Source organism: Microcebus murinus, chromosome 2 (assembly GCF_040939455.1).
Source record: "Microcebus murinus isolate Inina chromosome 2, M.murinus_Inina_mat1.0, whole genome shotgun sequence".
NCBI lineage: Eukaryota > Metazoa > Chordata > Mammalia > Primates > Cheirogaleidae > Microcebus > Microcebus murinus.
This window is the reverse complement of record NC_134105.1, coordinates 75,475,908-75,500,350: the sequence shown is the minus strand read 5'-3', so window position 1 is coordinate 75,500,350 and position 24,443 is coordinate 75,475,908. Positions and strand designations below refer to the sequence as shown.

The following is a 24,443-nucleotide window of genomic DNA, read 5'->3' as shown; positions in this document are numbered from 1 at the left end:
TGACTCGGGTGGGGTAAAGGCAATATACGTAACCTAAACATTTGTACCCCCGTAATATGCTGAAATTAAAAAAATAAAATAAAGGTGTGTGAGAAAACCGGCAGCGTGACGGATGTTGGCTGAGAAGGCAGTCCGCTGACCGCCAGGGGGAGCCCTGCGGCGCGCTGCCTTCCCCGCGCCGCCCCGCTCTCTCGGCCCGCGCGCCCGCCCGCCGTCCGCCGCCACGCCCGCCACAGGCCGAGGGCCAGTCACCCGCGGGCCGGCGTCCCGCAGCCCTTTGGCGCCCCGCCCCTGCCCCGCCGCGGGACGAATAACGGTTACGAAGCACTTTCTCGGCCACGGATTTCTGCTTAGTCACTGTCTTCCAGGAAACAGCTCCCTCAGTTTGGAGTCAACTCTCCCGCGGCGGCCGCAGGAGCCGGAGCTGCAGCCACCAGCGCCTCCCTCCCGGGCCGCCGCTCCGCTGCCGGCCGGCCTCCCCCGGGCCCGAGCGCAGGCCGGGCTCCAGGCGCGAGGAGTCGGCAGCCTCGCGCTCGCCTCTCGGCCTCCCCCGGGCCTCGGGCACCGAGTCCTGTAAGCGGCCGCCTTCCCGCTCGCCCGCCCGCCCGGTAGCCGCTTGGCCCCCTCGGACGGCCGCTGCCATGGGCACCGACAGCCGCGCGGCCGGGGCGCTCCTGGCGCGGGCCCGCACCCTGCACCTGCAGACCGGGAACCTGCTCAACTGGGGCCGCCTGCGGAAGAAGTGCCCGTCCACGCACAGTGAGGAGGTGAGCGCGGCGAGCGTCGCCTGCGGAGACGCGGGGCTCCCGGGGCGGGCCGCGGGCCGGGCCGGGCGGCTCCGAGCGGGCGGAAGCGCCGGCGGGCCGGCAGGGCTCTGGGCGTCCGCGGAGACGCGCACCTGGGCCCTGCCCGCGGGAGGATGCTGGGGCTGGTGTCGGCGCCACCTCTGGTCCAGACCTGCAGCTGGGGGCAACGTGCCTTAAAAACTTAACGGAGACAACGGCGCACCAAGTGACGCCTCTGTCAGTGCTTACCGTGGGTAGCATAACTCTTGAAGGTGTCGAGTCCCTCTTCCTGGCACCGGATCAGAGAGGGCCAGTACGTCGCTCAGTCCCTCTCCCCGTCTCTCATCCTTGCCCCGGTAAAGGAGTATTTCAGAGATTAGCCTTTGGTGGATTCAGATGAAGTAGTATTCGTAATACGCTCAACTTTTAGAATGTTGACATTGGTTTCTCTATTGCCGTGAGGCAAATGAGTAAACGCTCAAATTTGGCTTTGAAGTAAGGTATATATATATATTTTTTTGCTGGAAATTGATCTGCCTCATTTTATTCGCCTAAAGACTAATCTCTAAGTACTCTAAGTGATGGATACCCTAAATACCCTGACTTGATCATTACACGTTATATGCATGTACAGAATATCACATGACTATGTACAAACATTATATATCAATAAAAAATAACTTTAAAAGCTGGGGGAAAAAAAGACTAATCACTAGTTAGAGGTGGCAGAGATTGATCTGGAATTTTACACTTGTTAAATACTTTTTGCCGGCCATTCCTAATCAGATAGTCATCCATTTACTTCACGTTGTACGTATTGGTGGTATGGGACACTTTTAGTAATTAAAAAATAACAAAACCTTTTTAGGAGCTATGTGACTTTGAAAAAGTTACTTAGCCTCCCTGTTTACACAGTTTTAAAGTTGGGTAATAATACCTTCATTAGGTTGTTGTGAGAATTAAGAAATAATATGTGGTCTACGGCCATACTACAGTGAACGCGCCCAATCTCGTCTGATTTTGAAAGCTAAGCAGGGGCGGGCCTGGTTAGTAATTTTTAAATTTTAAAATTAAAAATTAAAAAAATACATATGAAAGTGTTCGCTATACAGGCATTTATCTCCCTACTAGTTGGTTCCCTCAGAAAGATAAAGGAAATCTTAGTTTAGGAAAGTTTTTTTTTTTTTTTAATTAAGTCATATTGTGAATTTATCAGATGTGCTCCTAGGCAGTTTCTGCTCTCCTATATGAGATGTTGGCGGTAGGCTATGCAGCAGCACAATGACATCCTTCTGAGTATGGCTGGACCTGTGCCCAGGCCTGGTATTGGGAGTCAGTACCCATCAAAAGACGAGAACTCTTGATTAACAAATCTGAATCCCTACCGTATTCAGTATTCAGGTTCCAGCTCAGTATATTTTGTTCTGTTTAAACCACCACTTTGACTATTTCTCTCAAAGGTAAATATTTCTGTATTTGGTATGTAAACCCTTAATTTCTCCAGCACTGATGGTGATTGTTCAGTACAGCATTTTGCATGTGTATTGATATTACTGGGCAAAATTTTCTCTTATCTCACTAGACCACACTCTAAAAATGGTGACTTTCAGGGTTTTTGACTACACAGTGAGAAACTGCCTTTTATAATCCAGTTCATGGTTAAATATATATATATGTATATCTGTGTATCTGAAACACAGGTTTCATGGAAAGATATTAACCCTTATTATGTACTGTGTATTCTGATTTTTTCTATCCTATTTTAATTTTTAAAAATTTGGATCTTAATGCACCAAGTCATAACCCCACAGTTTGAAAAACATTGTTCAGAGGACTAATTCTGATTTTTATTTAGGGTGTTTCATAAGAGTAGGACAAAACTAAAGAAACTAGAAAACATTTGAGAAAAACTTGAAGGAATAGCGTATTATAGGAAAACTATGACTGCTTAGTTAGAATGGGAGAGGTATGTTTTGTTTCTGCATAAAGAACTTTGTAAAAACCAGAGCCCCAAATTGGGATGTGTTGCTTAAAATCTCAACCTCATTGATGAGATAAAAGAAACTGAATAAGTCAGTCATTATTGAGAAAATTTACACTTCAGGTAGAGAGTTCAGTTAAATTTCTTAAAAGGTCTCTTCTAGTTCTAATTTTTTTTGTGTGTGACCTCTGCCCACATACTTTGTTTCACAGTTTTTTAAGTGGGTGGGACTATTTTGCTCAGTTCTTTGTTATAAGGGTGTTTGACCAGCTGGATCATAGTATTTTTAAAACTCATATATTAATAAAACTCCAGATATGATACACTAAATTATGATGATACTTATCTTCAGTGATATTATGTGTGTATGATAAGAATGAAAAGAGCAGAGACCAAAAAAGTACAAAGTTAATGTTCAATGTACAGTAGATAACATATAACTTATAAGATTAAAAATCAAGTTTGTGATAAAGTCAATGAATATCTCATTTAATTATAACATTAGGCTGTTCTATGATTTGTCCTGGTATTTTGCAGAATCCAAGATTATTAAAGAAATGGTTTCAAGGCCGGGCGCTGTGGCTCACGCCTGTAATCCTAGCTCTTGGGAGGCCGAGGCGGGCGGATTGCTCAAGGTCAGGAGTTCAAAACCAGCCTGAGCAAGAGCGAGACCCCGTCTCTACTATAAAATAGAAAGAAATTAATTGGCCAACTGATATATATAAAAAAAAAAAATTAGCCGGGCATGGTGGCGCATGCCTGTAGTCCCAGCTACTCGGGAGGCTGAGGCAGGAGGATCGCTTGAGCCCAGGAGTTTGAGGTTGCTGTGAGCTAGGCTGATGCCACGGCACTCACTCTAGCCTGGACAACAAAGTGAGACTCTGTCTCAAAAAAAAAAAAAAAAAAAAAAGAAATGGTTTCAAGAAAGGAGTGAATATTTTGAAAATATTCTTATCTTCCTGAATTGAGGAATTCATCAGGAAAGCCTTAAGAATACAAATGAGCTGCCTTTTCAGAGGAAAATTTCTTAGAATTTTCCCGTGATTTAAGCCAAAGCACTTTGATAGAATTGTTAACCTCTAGTTGGTTCTGTTGCCTCAATTTTTACTAATTTTTAAGAGAATATTGACTTGCAATTCTATCTAGAATGATTATCAACTGATTTTCATCTACTGACTTAAATTTGATTGTAAATGTACTTCATAGAAAGATAGAGACCTTCTAACTTGAATCCAAGTGGATGATTGTGGATAGCACATAATTGTTGTGGATTATAAATCTTAATGTAAATGGCTCTGTGCCCTTAAATTGATAAACTAGTCCTTGTAATCTTCTGTACTGAGATATAAGCAGTAAAGTGCTTGTATCAGTTTTTTTTTCAATTTAGTCTCTATTGTTGCTCTTAGGAAAGTGCTTTTACAATTCAGCAACTGGCTTCTAGTTAATCATTTCTGTTTGCATTGATTGCTCACAGAATGAAAAACACTGTGCCCTTGATTGTCTATAAAGCAGTGATTTCAAATTGCTAGTGTTGGCCCATTAGTGGTCATAAATCAGTTTAGTGAATCATGGAGCAGTATGTTTTTTCTAATTAATAGAAGTCTTTTGGGAGGGTGGGAGGAGGATGAGGGATAAAAATGTACCTATCAGGTACAATGTACACTACTCTGGTGACAGGGACACTAAAAGCCCTGACTTCTGCATTATACAATTCGTCCATATAGCAAAACCACTTGTACCGCCTTAATATGGGGGGCGGGGAGAAGAAGCCATAAGAGTGCCTGACATGTAGTGAGCATAAATACTGTTTTGTGAATTTTTTTGACCCATTATATGTCTATAGACCCTTGCTTACTATGTGGATGTATGTCTTTCTTAGGACCACTATCAAACAAGTTTGAAATACACTAACATAAGAGATACAAAGATGAATAATGAATTTATAACATAATGTTAATGTAGTTTTGTTTAGGAAAACACTGAAAACAGGTTATAAGTGTTTGCCTAAGTATTAGAAAATGAGTTATGGACTATCCTTACACAAGTTGTCTATCCTGGTGGTTCTCAGATTTTAATTAGTACATAGTGGTTACTTGGGATGCTTGTTGAAGTTCTGGCTGCTCTTGGAGAGTAACTCAGCAGATCTAAGTTTGGGCTCAGGATCTAAATTTTTAATAAAACAGGCACAGGTGAATCTGATGTAGGAGTTCCTCTGGCCACCCTAATTCTCTAATCATTTGTTTGTCTTTGAGCAATGTAGCAAAGTGGTTAATGTGAATTCTAACCAGGTGGCCTGGGCTTGAATCCAAGTTCCTCTGTTTGTAAACCTTATTCTTTAAAAAATGTTTTGTTTCTTTATGAATGGTTTTATGTTCCAAAAGTTTATTTAAATTTTCATTGGTACAAAAACATTTTAAAAATAATTAGACTACTGCTTTAGGTCAAGAAAATTTGAAAAATAAGAGTAGGATAAAAACAAGTCTGTATTTATGTTGAAGAAAACAAAAGCCTTATAGAATTAAAATTTGGGTTTGTATGGTATTTCGTATTGATATCTTTTTTTCGTGCTTATCAGACTAATACACTCTTATTATAGAAGTACATAGTGTATAGAGTTTAACAGTTTCAAAACACATTCCTTTTGCAGCTTCGAGATTGTATCCAAAAGACCTTGAATGAGTGGAGTTCCCAAATTAGCCCAGATTCAGTCAGGGTAAGTGAAATGTGACTACAGAAATCATGCAAGTCAAAACGGAAGTGAAGTAAGCAGGAAGTTAATTTCCTCAGTTTTGTGAGGGAAGTCAAATAGGCAATTTGCCATAAAATTCTCTGTGGCTAATTTGCTGAGATGGCAGTCTGATCCAGAAGGCTTAAGCATAAAATGGAAAATCTGGATTCAGTAGTCAACTCTTTAACTAGACAAGATACTAATATTCTTGTGCTTAATTCTCACCACAGTTTCCTCACCATCAGTGTTTTATTCCAGTTTAATTTTGGTCTAGTTGAAAGCAATCTACCAATGAAAACTGTTTGATAATCATTCTTCTACTAGACCAAAAATGATTATCAAACAATTTTGGTTGGTAGATTGCTTTCGTAGATTGTCACCCTAGCAATATAGTCACTAGATATTTTTCAAATGTCAGGTATTCATTATCCTCAATAATTATTCATTATAATGCATTAGAATGGCCTTTGCTTTTTCCTACTGTACTCAGAAAAACATGTTGTGGCTTAAAATGCTTATTATTACAAAACTAACAATAATGTTATCATATGATCCAGTAATCATACTCCTTGGTATCTGCCCAAAGGAGCCAAAAACTTAATGTCACACAAAAACCTATAACAGATGTTTATAGCAGTTTTATTCATAATTGCTAAAATTTGGAAGCAACCAAGATGTCCTTCAGTGGGTGAATACGTAAATAAACCGTAGTACCTCTAAACAATGAAATTGTTCAGTGCTGAAAAGAAATGAGCTATCAAGCCATAAGAAGACATGGAGGAAACTTACATGCATATTATTAAGTGAAAGAAGCCAATCTGAAAAGGCTACATACTGTATGATTCCAACTATTTGATATTTTGGAAAAAGCAGAACTATAGAGACAGTAAAAAGGTCAGTGGTTGCCAGGGCTTAGAAGGGAGAGAGGGAGGGATGAATATGCAGAGCACAGGGGATTTTTATGGCACTGAAATTACTATGTGTGATATTTGTGAAGCCTATCCAGACCTCAGGTAAAGAACCGTGTTGTCTTATGGGTTGTCTGTTTCTATTTTTTTTTTTCTTTACGCAGCCCAACAGAACAGGTATGAGGGTTATCTGTTTCTAAAGGCCATTATGGATCATAGAAAATTTTATAAGTAATCATAAATATTACTTTTATATTTACAATAAATATTACATGTTTATTATAGGAGTTTCCAGAAGTCTTAGAATGTTCTGCATCTCATGCAGTGGAAAAGATAAATCCTGATGAAAGAGAAGAAATGAAAGTTTCTGGTAAAGTCCAGCCTTTACAATTCCTTTTGTTATATAGTGGAAGTGATAGTGAGGTTTTATTAGCCATGGGAATAAGCCTTTCTTTGCTTCTGGTAGTGCTTGACTCAGACACTAAGTGTGGGAAATAAACAGATTCTTTTTTAACATAATTTTATTGTCAATTGTAAGAGGGAGTTATAGGAGGTTGATGCTGGCTACTTCAATGGAGTCAGAATAGAACTTGAACTTGCTGTTCTTCATGATGTTCTCATGTCATGTCATGTAATTTATGTGTCAGATTTCAGAGCAGAAGAAAGATTAAGGTGGAGGAAATGGAAAGGATAAAGGGAAGGTTTAGGAGCAGTGTCTACCCAAAGCAAGCATAAGCCCTCCCTTTCTGGTGGGATTGGTAAGCAGTGACTGAGGTTACCTGGGAGTGTAGAAAGAAGTTTGGGCAACAAATTGCACGGAGAGAAAGGTAATACATATATAACTCCCATTCAGCGTATGTAGTGAGTGAGGAGTGAGTACTACATTCCAGAAACTGTATTAGGCTCCAAGAATACAAAAATGGAAAGATGTACTGCTCGTGCCCTCACCTTGTAGTCAGCATAGCATAGTCATTAAAAGCTTGAGCTTGACTAGATTAAAATTCCTGGGTGTGCAAATTACTGACTGGTCTAATCTTGGGCTGACAAAGAATTTATTCTCTCTGAGCCTCAGTTTTCTCATCTATAACATGAGGGTATATATGTTTCTCAAGTTTCTTTGTAAATTGGATAAAATAACAAAAGAAGCACTTAGCATAGTGCTTGCCACAAAGTAAATGCTAGGTGGCTGTTATTTATTACTATGCTGTTGTTGTGATTGTGCTATTTTATTATTATTGAGATAGTAATCCTAAATTACATGTAAGATGAGATATGGTATTATCTTTTGAGTCTAATAATAATAACTACCATTTATTGAGTCTTGCTTTGTGCCAGGCACTGTGCTTGGTACTTTGTTATATTTCTTCATATAATTCTCAAAATAATCCCACAAAGTAAGTCTGTTTCTCATTGCACTAGTGACATTTAATAACTTGAAAATTGTCATACAGCCAGTAAGTGGTTATACCAGGAATCTGTCCAGGTATTCCTGACTTCAAAACCCATTTCTTTCTGTTAATTTCATATTACTGTTTGTGTTAGAAAGGAAATAAAAGCAACATTCTTTCTGTGGTTGAAGATTTTTGATAGGCTTCAAAATTCTCTATATATGAAGAGGTTTCTTCTTTCTACGTATCCAAAAATGCCTCATCTCTCAGAGAGAGCAGGCCATTTCAGAGGGTACAAATTTGTGGATGGAGGAATAGTGGTGGGGAGGGTTTTCAGAGTTCAATGGGAGCTAGGGTTGGAGCAAAGTGGTGACTATTATGACAAAAAATTTTAAGATAACTAAATACTACATATAAATATATAAAAAATATTTATTACATAAAGATAAACCAAATAGAAATAGAAACAATGTTATGCTCTACTTCATATGACCAAAAACTGGAAACTAACATCTAAAAATGAAAATGATTATATTAGGAAGTTGGAGTTGTAGATTTTTTTGTCAGTTTTCCTCTCATTTTAGCCTTTTACGTTAGTCTTTGTATAGATTTTGGTTTATTGGAAAAAGTATTTAAGTGCCCTATTAATGTTTAATTCATAAAAATGTATATTTCAAGTAAATTTAAGCCCCTATATTTATCTGACTTGCCTTCTAATAAATGGGAAATTAATATTTGCTTTTTTGTTTTGACAAACTTATTTGTTGGCAACTAGCATATAATTTAAAAATTACAATGGAAGTATACTTTTATGTTTTAAAATGAAAATTTTAAAAATTATGTGACTAGGAAAGGAAAAAATTCATTCAAGATTATCTGTCATCTTAGTATTATGGCAATATTAATGCTAACACATAGTAAAATGTATACCCAAATGTAGTAATTGGTTTTGTTTTCTTTGTTAACCAGCGAAACTGTTCATTGTAGGATCAAACTCTTCATCATCAACTAGAAATGCTGTTGACATGGGTAAGCAAAAATTTAATTTTTTATATTAATCGGGGGCTTTAAATTAGTGTAGGTATTTTTAGTTATAACTTCTGTTCAGGTCCACGTAAAAAGAAAACGAGCTGATTCCAATTTTACCTTTTAAAGTTCTAGCCAAATTTCTTAAGGCTTCTCTGGAATCATATTGACTTATGTAGGGTCATATTTTGATATATAAGAGGAATGTAGAAGATGTAACATAATTAAATGTTAACTATCTGTTTAGGGATAGATGTTCTCCTTAATCATTTTCTTAACCCTTTTAGTGCTGTAGCAAAAACAACAGCAACAAAATCCAAGTATTTTATATCTGTTTTCAGTACCTGGTTAGGTTATTGTGGTATTACTGTTACCCAATCCTTTTTTTAAACATTCTTTGAGCATTTATAAATGTTGAAAACTTATATAATTGGTTCTTTAATATAACTTTAGAATAAACAATGATCATTTAAAATAAGCTCTTAAATTATTTTATAAAAATTAAGAAATTATCTACTTCTGTAAATATAGATTAAGACCATAAATTCAGTTTTTCAGAATCTCAGCCTTATTCTTTGCTATGACTACCAGTTATAGAATATTAGGTCAAAATTCTTGTGATCATCCATATGAGATACTAGTGAGCAAGTAGAGCTGAAGAAGAAGAAAATTTTATGAAGATAAGGAAACTACCAAAAAATTCTTGGGCATAGAAAACAAAAAGGAATCCTGTTCCCCTGAAAGAAGAGCCTATAGTAGTTGTGAGCATCCTAGGAAGAAGGCAGGTCAGAGAAACCCACTTTATCTGCCCCTTAGAGCAAGTAGTTGGATGGGCACTTACACATTTTCAAAAGCTGGAAATGTTCTAAATGAAAGGTAAATTAAGAAATTATCTGTTATTTAGAACAATATGGACAGAATTCAGTGGGATACTTTGAGGACAGTAGAAATATTTGGTTTTTTTGCACATTGACAACCATGTGAATAAAAAGAAGAGGGATATTTGTTTTTATTATGTAACAAACATCTTTGTGTTTTCCTTCCCATCAGCCTGTTCAGTCCTTGGAGTAGCACAGCTGGATTCTGTGATCATTGCTTCACCTCCTATTGAAGATGGAGTTAATCTTTCCTTGGAGCATTTACAGCCTTACTGGGAAGAATTAGAAAACTTGGTTCAGAGCAAAAAGATTGTTGCTATAGGTACCTCTGATCTGGACAAAACACAGTTGGAGCAGCTCTATCAGTGGGCACAGGTGAAGGATGGCTAGATCATGAGCACTCGGGGAGGAGCCTGCCCTTTTCAGTTTTTGCTGCATATTGTTGAGTGTTCTGCACATAGTAGACACTCACTGGGGGGGTGACTCTTCCAAATGGTGAGAGGTTTTTTTTTGTGTGTGGGGGGGGGAGTTTTGAGGCAGATTTTATCTAAATAATTAGGTTTTGTTTTTTTTTTTTTCATTTATGTCTAATTGAACTGAATTTTTGTTTGTTTGTTTGTTTTTTTGAGACAGAGTCTCATTTTGATGCCCAGGCTAGAGTGAGTGCCATGGCGTCAGCCTAGCTCACAGCAACCTCAATCTCCTGGGCTCAAGTGATCCTCCTGCCTCAGCCTCCCAAGTACTGGGACTACAGGCATGTGCCACCATGCCCAGCTAATTTTTTTTGTATATATATTTTCTTAATTGGTCAATTAATTTATTTCTAGTTTTAGTACAGATGGGGTCTTGCTCAGGCTGGTTTCAAACTCCTGACCTTGAGCAATCCTCCCACCTCAGCCTCCCAGAGTGAGTGCTAGGATTACAGGCGTGAGCCACCATGCCCAGCCTGAACTGAATATTAATCCCAGTTAAAATGAGTGACAGAAACACTAGGAAATGTGTATTGAAGCATTTATAGCCAACTAAATTAAGGCCATTTCCTTGAGTTTTACTTATGTGCTGAAAAATGTATAGAAAAAAACCTATATTTTTCTTTATGTATTATTAGTCTGTGGCTCTAATTTCCTAAGTAAAAGAATATTATGTATAACAAATATTTTGCTAACTGTTATTCAAAGATGTCTGAAACTCTTAGTTCATACAACTTGATATAGAGTGAGTGTCATAAATTAACCACTCCCATGCTCTGGTCTAATAACCTACAAAATTATTTGGAAAGTTACTTACTACTATTTTACCTTTACTCTCTATATTTTTCTTTATTCCTTTTCCTTCATCTTCAGCCTTCTCCTCTTCAGAGCTTTCAGAGCTTCTCATGAAGAGAAAGACCCTAGAGAAAATGTTGCCCCTTCTCCCTTTGACTTGGTGATAGCTAGAATGTGACCAAGAAACTCCTAGAGAGACTTAGATGATTCAGAATATATATATATATAAGTTAACTGTCTAGCTGTTGGAAGTTATCAGTTCTTCCCTTTCAAAATTTGTCTAATTAGCCATATTTTATATTTTAACATTAAATATACTTGTATTTGATCCTCCACCTTTAAGACCTATTCCCTCTGTAACTGAAACCATCAAACTTAGAATCATGTTTATTTCTTAGGCAGATGTATTACATTGTTAAATGGTTCATTTTATAAACTTAAAGAACTATAGGATGTGATTTTTCATGTATTCTAAAATTAAGTTCTTTTATTGCTTATTGCTTTCTACTTTCTATTTTATACTTACTTTAGGAGATATGTCATCATTTTATTTTTACTTGTAGGTAAAACCAAATAGTAACCAAGTTAATCTTGCCTCCTGCTGTGTGATGCCACCTGATTTGACTGCATTTGCTAAACAATTTGACATACAGCTATTGACTCACAATGATCCAAAAGGTAAGAGTGGTGTTTTCATTGTAGAGATTGATCATGAGCTTTTATCTTACAAAAAGCTAGTTTTTGAAATTTACTTTTAAGTGTGTGCAGTGATAAATGTACAGTGTTATCTAGAATTATTCTTAATGGTTAGTTCAAAACATTTTTGCCTTTATTTTCAGAAAACTTTATTTTATCTTTGTACCAAGGGGGTGGGGAGTGAAAGGACCATTTCCTGAACAGCTTTTATATCTGTTGAGGTTCACAAATAGTAAACTACAAAGAAAAGATCTGTTGAGACATTCTATTTTTTTTTTTTTTTTTGAGACAGAGTCTTGCTTTGTTGCCCTGCTTCAGCCTAGCTCACAGCAACCTCAAACTCCTGGGCTCAAGCAATGCTCCTACCTCAGCCTCCCGAGTAGCTGGGACTACAGGCATGTGCCACCATGCCCAGCTAATTTTTTCTATATATATTAGTTGACCAATTAATTTCTTTCTATTTTTAGTAGAGACGGGGCTCTCTTGCTCAGGCTGGTTTCAAACTCCTGACCTTGAGTAATCGGCCCACCTCGGTCTCCCAGAGTGCTAGGATTACAGGCGTGAGCCACCGCGCTCGGCCTTGAGACAACAGAGTCTTGCTTTTTGTCCTGGCTAGAGTGAGTGCCATGGCGTCAGCCTAGCTCACAGCAACCTCAAACTCCTGGGCTCAAGCAATCCTGCAGCCTCAGCCTCCTGAGTAGCTGGGACTACAGGCATATGCCACCATGCCTGGCTAATTTTTTCTATATATATATGTTAGTTGGCCAATTAATTTCTTTCTATTTATAGTAGAGATGGGGTCTTGCTCTTGCTCGGACTGGTTTTGAACTCCTGACCTCTAGCAATCCGCCTACCTCGGCCTCCCAGAGCGCTAGGATTACAGGCGTGAGCCACCGTGCCCTGGCCAAGACACTCTAAATAGTAATATATATAATCTTGTCTAGTACAGCAAAGATGGGACCAAAGGGCCACTTAATTTTAAAGGATAAATATCTAGAAAAAGAGGCACATATAATTTAATTCAAAACATAAAAAGCATCTTAGATAATGAGGGTTTTTTTAATCATTACTATCAAGATACATGTTTAGTGCTAATGAGAAACATTATTTGATGAATGAGAATGGCTTGCCTGCTTTCTGTAATTTTTTATCAACATTTTACAAGTTAGGCTAGAAAGAAAATGTTTAAAATAACTTGTAAAGATAAATGTTTCAGAGAGCCTGTATATTTAATATTTTTGTTATAAGTGAGGAAAGTCTTGTGAAAGTTTTAAGTCTCTATGACATTTTTATAGATATTCTTTTTTAATAAATATTGGAGGAAATTATATTTCATAGATGATTCCTAGAGAAAAAACATTCAGTTTTTACTTCTATTTTTATATCTAAAAATATGACATATTGGTAGTTTGATTCCATTTGCTCATTTTTAGAATTAATAACCTAATAAGACTTTATGCTATTTATTAGCAGCCTACTCCATTCTCATTTTTAACTGTTTCATCAGAAGTGGAGGAGGCGGAGGAGGAAGAGTTTTAATCATTATTGTTACTTCAGTGCCATGCATCATGCCAAATACCTCACAGAGATTATCTGTAATCCTCACAACAGCTGAAACTAGACATTTTATTGATGAGGAAATAGAGCCTGAGAGTTTAAAAAATTAGCCAAGGTCACCCAGCTGACATGGGGCAAAGTTTGAATTGGACCTAGGTCTTGGATGATTCTCAAGTTTTGCCCACTATGCTGAACTATCTCTTTGATTTGAAACATTCGTATTGTAGTATTTCAGTCTCAAAACTTTATTTCCATTTAAATGATACCAGAATAAGATATAGTGACTTTTGCCTCCCAGTAGTTTTCACAAGCAAGTTAAAAAAAAAAAGTCATTTTAGTGAAAATCTAACAAAGAATTGCTTTAATTTATTCTAAAATATAAGCCATTTAAATGTTACCTTTCCATATGTTTGCAGTTATCATGTATCTGTTTACTTTGGGGGAGGCTCTTCTAACAGTAATTGTTAACAAAAGCTGATGATCCCAGCCTATACCCCCTTCTACTTCAAACTGAAAAAACCTTTTGCCACTAGGAAAGGAAATAAGAAAAGACTATGGTGTCTGCTATTTTGTTTCCATGTATCCAAATGTTGACATTTAGATTATGTTTTGTATGGTTTTGTATTACTGACATAATTTGATACTTGGTTGTCCTTTTAATTTTAATTCTAAACCTTTTGGTTAGAATTTATAGGCTGATCCTGCAGATACCATTAACGAATCTTCAGATACTTTATAATGAAGCAATTCTTCATTTAATTTATTGTGTTTACTGACTAGAGTTAACATAGTTGAATTTTAAAAGTATGTAGTTAAGTTAATGAATAGCATAGTTCTCTTTGTGTCAGATTTTTTATTTTTAAGCAACCAAATTGTAAAACATTTAACTCTACTTGTCATCTAAAATAGAATTTTGTTTCTAAGTCCCCTAAAGGTCTACTTCTATTCCGAAATTACCCTTATTCCTCAGATGGATTTATTTCCCATTACCCTTTGTCCTAGAAGTTGTAGTAACAGTTTAGCTACAGTCAATGTAAAATCATAAAGTAGGTAATCCTGACTTTACAACTTTTCTTTTTATTTGCTTTACCCCTCCCCCCAGTCCCATTAAATCTGATCTGTATTATGCCTCATTTCCTCAGGGTCCTCTTCTCTGCTAGATAATCTGATAAATCCATAGTATTGTCACTTTTCCAAGGAGACATTTGCATCCTATTTGTGAAAAGTTAACATTTACTAGCTGTGTGACCCTGGGCAAGTTACCTAACCTCTCTGCCTCAGTTTCCTCCTATAAAGGGGAATAACAGTAGCTATCTTACAGGGTTAACATATAGATTAAATGAGTTAATACATGTAAAGTAATCAGAAAAATGCTTGGCCCGTAATAATCACTAACATTTACTGAGGGTTTACTGTTAATGCTGCTCAGGTATCACAACAGTTCATTTGAGGGTAGTCAGGTCCTTTAGCACTCCCAAATCATGCTGTGAGATGGTCACATAATCCCTACCTGTAGGTTGATTTGACCCCAGTGGAATCTTTCCATATTGATTGATTCATTCAACAGACATTTGAGCACCGTGTGCCAGGCATTGTTCTGGGTACTAGAGAAAAAGGACCAAGTCAGACAAATGCCAGACCTCATGGAATTTATATTGTAATGGGAGGAGACAGACAATAAAATAAATGTTACATATGATAAATGGTAGTATATGCTATGGAGAAAAGTTGTCTGAGGGACAAAAAGAGCTTCCAGGTTAGGAGTTGTTTTATGTGGTACTGTCAGGGAGGCCTGTCTGCTAAGGTAATGTTAATCAGACACCTGCAAGAAGGGAGTGAGCCATGTGGCTATCTGGAAGCAGAGAATTCAGGGAAGAGGGACCAGCTGATTCAGAGTCTCCAAGGTGTGAATGTGCTTGGGTTTTCAGGATATAGCAAGGAAACCAATGTGGCCGGAAAAGAGGTAATGAGGAGGGGAGTGGTAGGATATGGCATCAGAATGGTTGTAGAGGGATAGATATAAACTTGGAATTTGAAAATAACAAGTTCATCAAAAAAGTGCAAATTAAAAGATAGCCATTGGCAAAGATTTTTTAATGATTGCTGGTGCTCATGAGGATATAAGATTGGAACTCTCACATTATCAACCTCTGGTGGAAGTGTAAAGTACAGCCTTTCTAGAAAGCAGTTGGTAAGATACTATATGTCAAGCCTTAAGAATGGACTTGTACTTGGGACCTTCATTCCATAGCCAGGAGTGCATTTTAAGGATGTTCATCATATTATTATCCTTATTAGCAAAATATTAGGAAAAACCTAAATGTTTTGACCAACATTAAGGAAATTTATAATTATGATAACTCTATTAATATAGTATTTGAGGAATTATTAAAAATGGTGTTTTCACAGAATATTTAATTACATGGGAAAATATTCACAATATTAAGTGGAAGAAAATCAGTGAATTAGGCTGTAATTACAGTATGATTTCTAGTTTTGTAGGATTTGGATATAAGATATTTACAGATGTAATATATGTAGATATGTATGGATATAAGATATATGTAGATATAAGATGGAGATAAATATATACACACAAAAAAAGTTGTAAAAGAAATACATGGCAGTGGAAATATTATGTCTTCTCCAATTGATAGAATTTTGACTCTTTTTTCCTTCTTTATACTTCCTGTATTTTCCCTGACTGTGCATTAGAATCACCTGGAGGTGTTCAAAAAATACAGATGTCTAGCAGCCTCCACTCACCAGAAGATAGGAATTAAATAGGCTGGAATGCAGGTGTAGATACTGCCTGAGCATCTAATATTCTGATTCAGATTCACACTACACGTGAAGTATATTTTATATTCAGTTTTGAGGTGTTTCTTTTGTTGTGTTAAATGGTTACCTACATAGTAAAGTGATTTTGTTTCTGAATTTAACATTTTGTGGTTTTGTTTCTTGTTTGTTTTAGAACTGCTTTCTGAAGCAAGTTTCCAAGAAGCTCTTCAGGAAAGCATCCCTGACATTCAAGCACATGAGTGGGTGCCTCTGTGGCTACTGAGATACTCGGTCATCGTGAAAAGCAGAGGAATTATCAAATCAAAAGGCTACATTTTACAAGCTAAAAGAAGGGGTTCTTAACTGTTACTTAGGATCATAACCTTCTGACCTGTATTTTCCTTGAATATAAGATAAAAATGAAATGTGTAAAAATCTAGTTACTGCCTGTAAATGGTGTCATTAAGGCAGATGCAGATATTCCTTTTTTTTTTTGAGGCAGATATTCTTTAGTTATATTTGACAGTATGTTGTCTGTCGAGTTTTGAATACTTCTCTTGCCTCCATGTCAGTCCACTCACATAAACCACTGTATTGTTTTCATTAAACTATTGTTTCCTAATTGAAATTGTCTATAAAGAAAATACTTGCAATATATTTTCCTTTATTTTTATGATTAATAGAAATCAAGAAATTTGTTGTTAGATATATTTTGGCCTAGGTATCAGGGTAATGTATATACATATTTTTTATTTCCCAAAAAAATTCATTAATTGCTTCTTACTCTACAGAATAACTAAGCGATTTAATTACAATTTGTTAAAACTGAAATATAATACTGGAAGATATTTTTGCTGTCATCAATAAAATAATTATATCTCAGAGTAACTGGAGTAGCTAGGATTTCCTCTTAGTGTAAATAAAATTCATTCTCCAATACATGAATGGAAACTTAAATCTTTTTTATGTGTCCTTGTAGTTTAGCTATAATGATTTAACCATGTATTCTTGGACTGTATTTTCTATTCTTATTACTTATAAAGACAAACCAAAGTAAATCTGAAAAGATTAGAAGCTTTGAAGTTATTGTTTGAGGGTTTTATAACACTGTTACCTCCAGATTCTTTTAAATTCTTGATCTATCCTTAGTAAATTGCTACTCATTCAATAATATTCAATAAGTATTGAACACTTGCCATGTGCCTGGCATTATGGGCTCTGGAGAGAGGACAGAGCACAGAACCAGGATTAAGAATCAGTTGAGTAAAATATATGATATTTATTTCATATTAATAACTGATGAGAAACTAAAAAGGGGGTTTAAAAAAATCTTTAATTCAGGGCCAATATTGTTTGTTTAGACAACTTTGAGATATGGTCTTAACTATTTTAAAGAAGAACAATATAATCAAAACTTTAGATCTAGAAGAGACTATAGATCATTTAGTATAATTCATTATTAGTCTAAGAACCAGAAAATTGAAAATAAAGCTGTGACTTTAATACATAATATAGGTTTCCTTAATTCTATAAATTTGTAACTCAAAGAGTTTGAAAAGTTCTTTAAAAATCTCTTGTATCTCAATATTTTTAAACAATGGGTCTATAAAACTAATTTTGCTCAAGTTTTCTCAACTTAAGAAAAAGAACTATGATTCTATATTCAAAATAAATACAGTAGACCCTTTCCTTAGTAAGATTTTGTGGTTTGCTGGTTGGATAATTTGATCATTGAAATTATACTGTGAAATCGGGTGATTTACCTGCTAAAACTTTTAGACATTGAGTTACTTAAGCCTTCTAGCTCTTTTTTATGTAACATTAGTAAATATATACAGTTAACTTTCAAATTTGGAAACGTACAACATTTTTTCATGTGACATAAATCTTTAAACCAATGTTCATTTTACTTTAAATCTATACAGTGAACTGTCCAAGATATTGTAAGTTGAAACTTTAATATCACATTTATTGCTTTTTAAAACCCTGGACTTATAAAAAAAATAGATCGTTTGAAGAGTTATTTTGAAAGTGGGGGAAAAAAAAACCTTAATGTTGCTAATGTATCCAAAATTCAGCAGGAACTTTCTTGTGACTTTCCTCCCACACCCAATTCTTGACAAAGAAGCAAGATTATAGATTCATTTTGTGAAGGGAATCATGTATTAAACTTTTTAATGAGTTTTTTTGTTTCACCTCTCTACTCTGAATTCCTGTTATTGAATAACCTTTTCTAAAAAATGATTTTTTATGGCTTTATAATTTTCCAAGCTGATGTTCACATCTTTTTTCTTAAACTATCGCAATATAGTGAATACGTTTCAAATATTTAAGGACTTAATGTTTAAAAAGCCATAAAATAGAGTGGCAATACTACCAAACAATTGCTTAAAATTGAATGCTAAGTTACCAATAGTTTATATAACGGATGTTTTCTGAGAAGATACGAATCCACTGACCCAAGGTAGAAAGAGTTTATATAATTGTTTTTTTTTTTCCAGTAAATACAAAAAGAAGCTATAGCATATTACATTTCTAAAATACACTGGAGCCTTTAACACAGTGTACTGTAACTTGGAATTTGTCCTGAGTCTATCTTGAATTCCCACCCAAAAATTTGTAGTCACCAGAACAAGATATCTTATAAAATACATTCATGTGGTGTAAATTCCAAAGACTATATTGTTTCCCAGTACACAATAGAGTATCCATTTAGGGATGGCCATTGCCAGAACTTGAATCACAAATAATAGCTAATAATTTTTCAGTTCTCTGACAAAATCATTTGGACAGCTATGTGTAAAGTGGAAAATAAAAAGTTATTTTGCACGAATGGTTCACAATTTTCTGTATGACAGCCAAGTAATTAAAATTACCTTAATTTTCAGTGATAAAATGTCTAAGGTTTATTAATTATGTCTCTAAGATTTTCTTTCTAGATTTTTCACCCAGTGTTTTCAATATTTGGGAATGTAAGCAATTGATATATTTAGGACATATTGGCTGATCATTCATCTTTCTGCCAGATGTACATTTAGAGAAATGTGAAGCTGTTTTAATGAGGATTTAAACCATTTGTGTCATTTGTTTTCATAGTCAAATACACTAACATTCTGAACCTACTTTTTTCATCAGCTTTCTAATGTATCAGAACTCAAAACTGTCTTTTTCCTGTAAAGTTGGTAATAGGATATATCAGTTTTATTTTTGAAAAATATGTAACACAACTTTAATATTTTTATAGTTTTCAGAATCAGTAATATATTTAGGAAGGGAAAGTGTTTTAATTAGATAATTCTACTTTTTTATGTGTCTGTAGTGGTATACTATAAAAGCAAAATATAAAGCATTAAATATAATTTTTAATTTTACTTATAATATGAACTTAAATAAAGTGTGAGTTGTATATTTTTTAATTGAGTTGTTTCAATAGTTGGAAGCATCCTGGAGCATTATGTTGATTATGAACTATTTGAACTCAAGCTGATTTGAAAATAAATTAGTAACTTCTAAATACCCAAGACATAAAGCTATTTATGCATTCATTCATTCAACAGAGACTTACTGGATGCCTTCTATGTGCTAGGCACTGTGCAAAGTGCTGATAGACACAGATGAAAAATAATTCATGTCTTCAGGGAGCATATAGTATATTTGAGGGAGAGAGGGAGATCTGTATATGAATAAGAGAAATAAAAGGCTGCATCTGTTAATGATGAAGTAGTGGAAAGGATTGGGGGCATGTGGAAGAAAGTAGGACTGGGTAGCCGAGTAAGGACAAGAAAGGCTTCCCTAAACAAATTAGCTTTAGAGTAAGGTCAGAAAACAAGATGCAGTGGGCATCCTGGGCAGAGTCCCTTGTTTGTAAATATGCTCTTATTAAATGATGAAGCAGTTAATATGTAAACTTCAGAAATTCAATAAAAACACGGCTGAGGGCAGTGGCTCACGCCTGTAATCCTAGCACTCTGGGAGGCCAAGGCGGGCAGATTGCTTGAGGTCAGGAGTTCCAAACCAGCCTGAGCAAGAGTGAGACCCCATCTCTACTATAAATAGAAATTAATTGGCCAACTAATATATATAGAAAAAATTAGCTGGGCATGGTGGCACATGCCTGTAGTCCCAGCTACTCGGGAGGCTGAGGCAGCAGGATTGCTTGAGCCCAGGAGATTGAGGTTGCTGTGAGCTAGGCTGACACCACAGCACTCACTCTAGTCAGGGCAACAAAGTGAGACTCTGTCTCAAAAAAAATAATTTAATAAAAACACCTTTAAAAGCTTATTTTTATCAGGCAGAATGGAATAGCTTCTGTTGAGACAACAGTAAGTTTGGAAAAGTCCCATTTTATAAAAGAGACTGAACTTGCCCAACTCCCCCAAATATTAAATATATCAGGATATGGCCGTATATAGTTCTGCTACCACAGAAGTTAAATCTTTAATGTGTTTCGTCATCAATGACTAAATGTGTAAAATGTCATATAAGATTTTGACGTGTCTATTTGCCCATTATTTTAAGGTTCATGTTTTCGAATTAGCATTACTTATTTTGATTCAGCTCTCTTTTCCCTGTTTCTTTGCTCACTGTTGATTCTTGCATACTGGTCCTTTTAAGTTCACTTCTTGCTGAAGTATGTCCTTAATAATTCTTTACTAAAGGGTTTTGGGTATTTCTCTCTATATACATATATATATTATACATGCTTGCAGTGTATATATATATACACACTCAAATGATCATTTGACATTATAAGGTACTAAGTGCCTTAATAGCTGAAAGCTGGAAACCAAATTATCAACAGCTGAACGGATAAATCAATTGTATAGTCATACAATGGGATACCGCTCAGCATTAAAAAAGAATATACTACTGGTGTACACAGTAACAGATGAATCACAAATATGCTGAGTGAAAGAAGCTAGACACAAAAGAGTACACACTGTGTTATTTCTTTTACAAGAAATTTTAGGAGAGACAAAATCTTAAAGTCAGCCAGATACAGCAATAGATAAGTCAGGACTGCAGTCCCACCTGAAAGCTGGATTAAGAGGGTTGGTTTGTTTCCAAGATCTCATGTGGTTATATAATGACAGGATTCAGTTCCTTGCTACAAGGGCCTCTCCATGTGGCAGCTTACAACATGCAACTAGCTTCCTACAGAGTGAGTGGTTGAGAGAGACCAAGATGGAAACCAGTCTTTGGTTAACCTAATCTTGAAAGTGACATGCATCATTTTTGTCATGCTCTTTTCATAAGTCATTAGGTCAAGCCTACATTCAAGGGTTTGAAGACCAGGAGATAGAATCACTGGGACCCATCTTACAGGTCAATTTAAATGTAATATTTTATATGTGTCAATGCAGAATGACCACGAGTAGTATGTATTTTTGAAAGGCTCATGCACAAAAATGGTCATCTTTTGGTTAATGCCCAAAATTCCAGATGGAGATTTGAAACTTCAGTCTAAGGATTTAATTGGTAAAACATAGACTATCCAGGGAGAGTTACTCTTTGGGCCTGAATAATAGTACTGTTTACCCTTGAACAACATTGGGGGTAGGGATGCAGACCCCCTGTGCAGTTGAAAATCCGCAGATAAGTTTAAACACCCCAAAAACTTAACTACTAATAGCCTACTGTTGACCACAAGCTTTACTGAAAACAATGATTAACACATATTTTGTATGTTGTATGTATTATATACTATATTCTTACAATGAAGTGTGTTAGAGAAAAGAATATTAAGAAAATCATAAGGAAAACATATTCACTATCAAGTGGAAGTGGATAATCATAAAAGTCTTTATCCTCATGGTCTTCATGTGGAGTAGGCTGAGGAGGAGGAGGAGGGGTTGGTCTTTCTGACCCAAGAGTGGCCAAGGCAGATAAAAATCTGTATAAATGGACCCGAGCAGTTCAAACCCATGTTGTTCAAGGGTCAACTGTACTATGTTCTTATATTTGCCCCAAATCCACTTTGGGTAAAGAAGAGAGGCAAAGAACAGGGAAATCTTGTAAACCCACATAAAACAAAAACGACACTTTTTTGCCTATGACCAGAAGACCTGTTGATAAGACCAGCTCAGTCTTCTTGTATTATGTACTGACATTTTAATTTTAGTATTTTATGTTTGTTTCTTAATGGTAAATATTTGAGTTGGTTTTTTCTTTTTTTTTTTTTACTTGAAAGGGGCCATGCTTGCAAGTGAATATTACACACTGCAGGATTTTTTAATATTATTTCCAATTTTCTACACCCATCATCATCATTTCTATTTTCATGCATTTGCTCAAGTTAAAGTTGTCATAGAGATTAAGTGAGTGAATACATGTAAAACACAACAGTATCCAACAGATAGTAAGTGCTCAAAACTATTATGATTGATACTGTTGTTCTCTGCTGCTTTGATCGCCACTACCCACCTCCAGTTGGTTCACTTTCCTTCCTCTACACCAGGGGTCCTCAAACTTTTTAAAGGGGGGGGGCAGTCCATTATCCCTCAGACCGTTGGAGGGCCAGACCATAGTTTAAAAAAAACTATAAACAAATTCCTATACACATTGCACATAACTTATTTTGAAGTAAAAAAACAAACAGGCAAAAACACCCACATGTGGCCCGTGGGCAGTAGTTTGAGGACGCCTGCTCTACACTATTTATCTCTTCAAATCTAGCCTGTTTTCTTTTTTTTTTTTTTTTTTTTTTTTTTTTTTTTTTGAGACAGAGTCTCGCTTTGTTGCCTAGGCTAGAGTGAGTGCCATGGCGTCAGCCTAGCTCACAGCAACCTCAATCTCCTGGCTCAAGCAATCCTCCTGCCTCAGCCTCCCGAGTAGCTGGGACTACAGGCATGCGCCACCATGCCCAGCTAATATTTTATATATATATATTAGTTGGCCAATTAATTTCTTTCTATTTTTATAGTAGAGACGGGGTCTCGCTCTTGTTCAGGCTGGTTTCGAACTCCTGACCTCGAGCAATCCGCCCGCCTCGGCCTCCCAGAGAGCTAGGATTACAGGCGTGAGCCACCACGCCCGGCCTAGCCTGTTTTCTGTTCATCTTCTTACATAGTCTCAACTGCTACTTGGCCCTACTAAAATTCCTTCAGTTTTGCTCCTTACCACATTCCCCACAAGAATTGATGTAAACCTTTTCCATTCTTCTGAGATGAATCACCTTCTACTGAAAGAGATTATCCAAAATCCCCTCCTCTTTTCTTCTCTCCACTTGAATTTTCTTGCATTCACATTCTCTTTTCTGCTTCAAATATCAATTTTTCCCTCCTGCCTCCAAAGAAGGTGTATTCTTTTGTGGTAAACCCCTCCATCTCTATTTTTTATTCAATTCTTCAGTTGGAATTGGGCTCTGCTGCAAATAGAAAAATCCCTAAGTAACAGTGACTTTTTAAAAAAGGGTTTCTCTCAGATGAAAGATATTTAGAAGTAGGCTGTTCAGGGTTGATACGGCAGCTCCACAAGTTTTTGTTGTTGTCCTCACTGCTATGTTATCTCTAAAGCATGGCCTGCATCCTTATGGCACAAAATTGTTGTCTGAAAACCATCGAACACAACTTTCTAGGAAGTAAAATGAAGTTTAAGAAGTCAGATAGCGCCTTTTCCCTTTTAAGATGCTGTTCTGGAAGAAATACACAACACTTGATTTTTATGTAATTGGCCAAAATTTAGTCATTTAGCCACATCTGGCAGCAAGGAAGGCTTTAAAAGGAGCAATTTTTAGCTGAGAAGCAATGTGTCCACGGAAAAGTCTGTGCTCTGTGACTTTAAGGAAAAAATTGGTTTTCTATTATAAAGAAGTAGAGGGGAATAAATTTGGTGAGGTGCTTATCCTTTCTCACCTTCAACAATTTCTGTTTACTTATTTCTTCATTTCCTTTCTATCCCCTCAAACATATTCTAGTTCTCCACCCATTACACTGAAAGAAAACAAAAATATTTATCTTGATTCTGGCTGCTGTCTTTAACTGCAAAAAATTTTTATCGCTCTCCTGTACAATTTCTTTCATTTTTTTCTTCTCTGCCATTACCAATCCCTAAACACCATCTCATTTAGATTACATATTAGTTTCCTAACTAGTCTCTGAATTTCTGGGGACACTTTGTATATCCCTTTACCCCAACCAAGTCTTTAAATTTGGCTTATACTTAACTTCACAAATAATATACAAGTGCATTACTGTTTAAACAAAAAGGTACAGATATTTCAAAAGTCTGCCTTGGCCAAGCCCGTGGCTACATTAAGATCTTTGGATTTACTGAACAAATGAGATGACAGATAGAAAGTAGGGTATAAGATGAGATTTTCCAATCTGTTCGCGTCAACAGGTACAGGTAGGGTATAAGATGCGATTTTCCAATCTGTTCGCTGCCCCCATTAAGGTCTCTCAGAGCAGAAGGACTATTTTTCTCTTCTACCATGCTAACGCGAAAGCTCC

General features: G+C 36.3%; 1 protein-coding gene across 2 annotated transcripts; it reads left to right on the top strand.

The window, feature by feature from the left end:
- The first annotated feature begins 236 nt into the window (after positions 1 to 236).
- Positions 237 to 19,055, top strand: GCLM (glutamate-cysteine ligase modifier subunit). Of its 2 annotated transcripts, none has more exons than XM_075999867.1 (7): positions 237 to 767; positions 5,414 to 5,479; positions 6,688 to 6,772; positions 8,778 to 8,819; positions 9,867 to 10,069; positions 11,523 to 11,637; positions 16,187 to 19,055. In XM_075999867.1, exons 1-7 carry the CDS (start codon positions 642 to 644, stop codon positions 16,354 to 16,356), a joined length of 807 nt encoding a protein of 268 aa, XP_075855982.1. In that variant the 5' UTR covers positions 237 to 641; the 3' UTR covers positions 16,357 to 19,055. The 2 variants fall into 2 exon arrangements, with proteins under 2 accessions (XP_075855982.1, XP_012646418.1); XM_012790964.3 differs by having other exon boundaries at positions 239 to 767; positions 8,760 to 8,819.
- Positions 19,056 to 24,443: the final 5,388 nt, after the last annotated feature.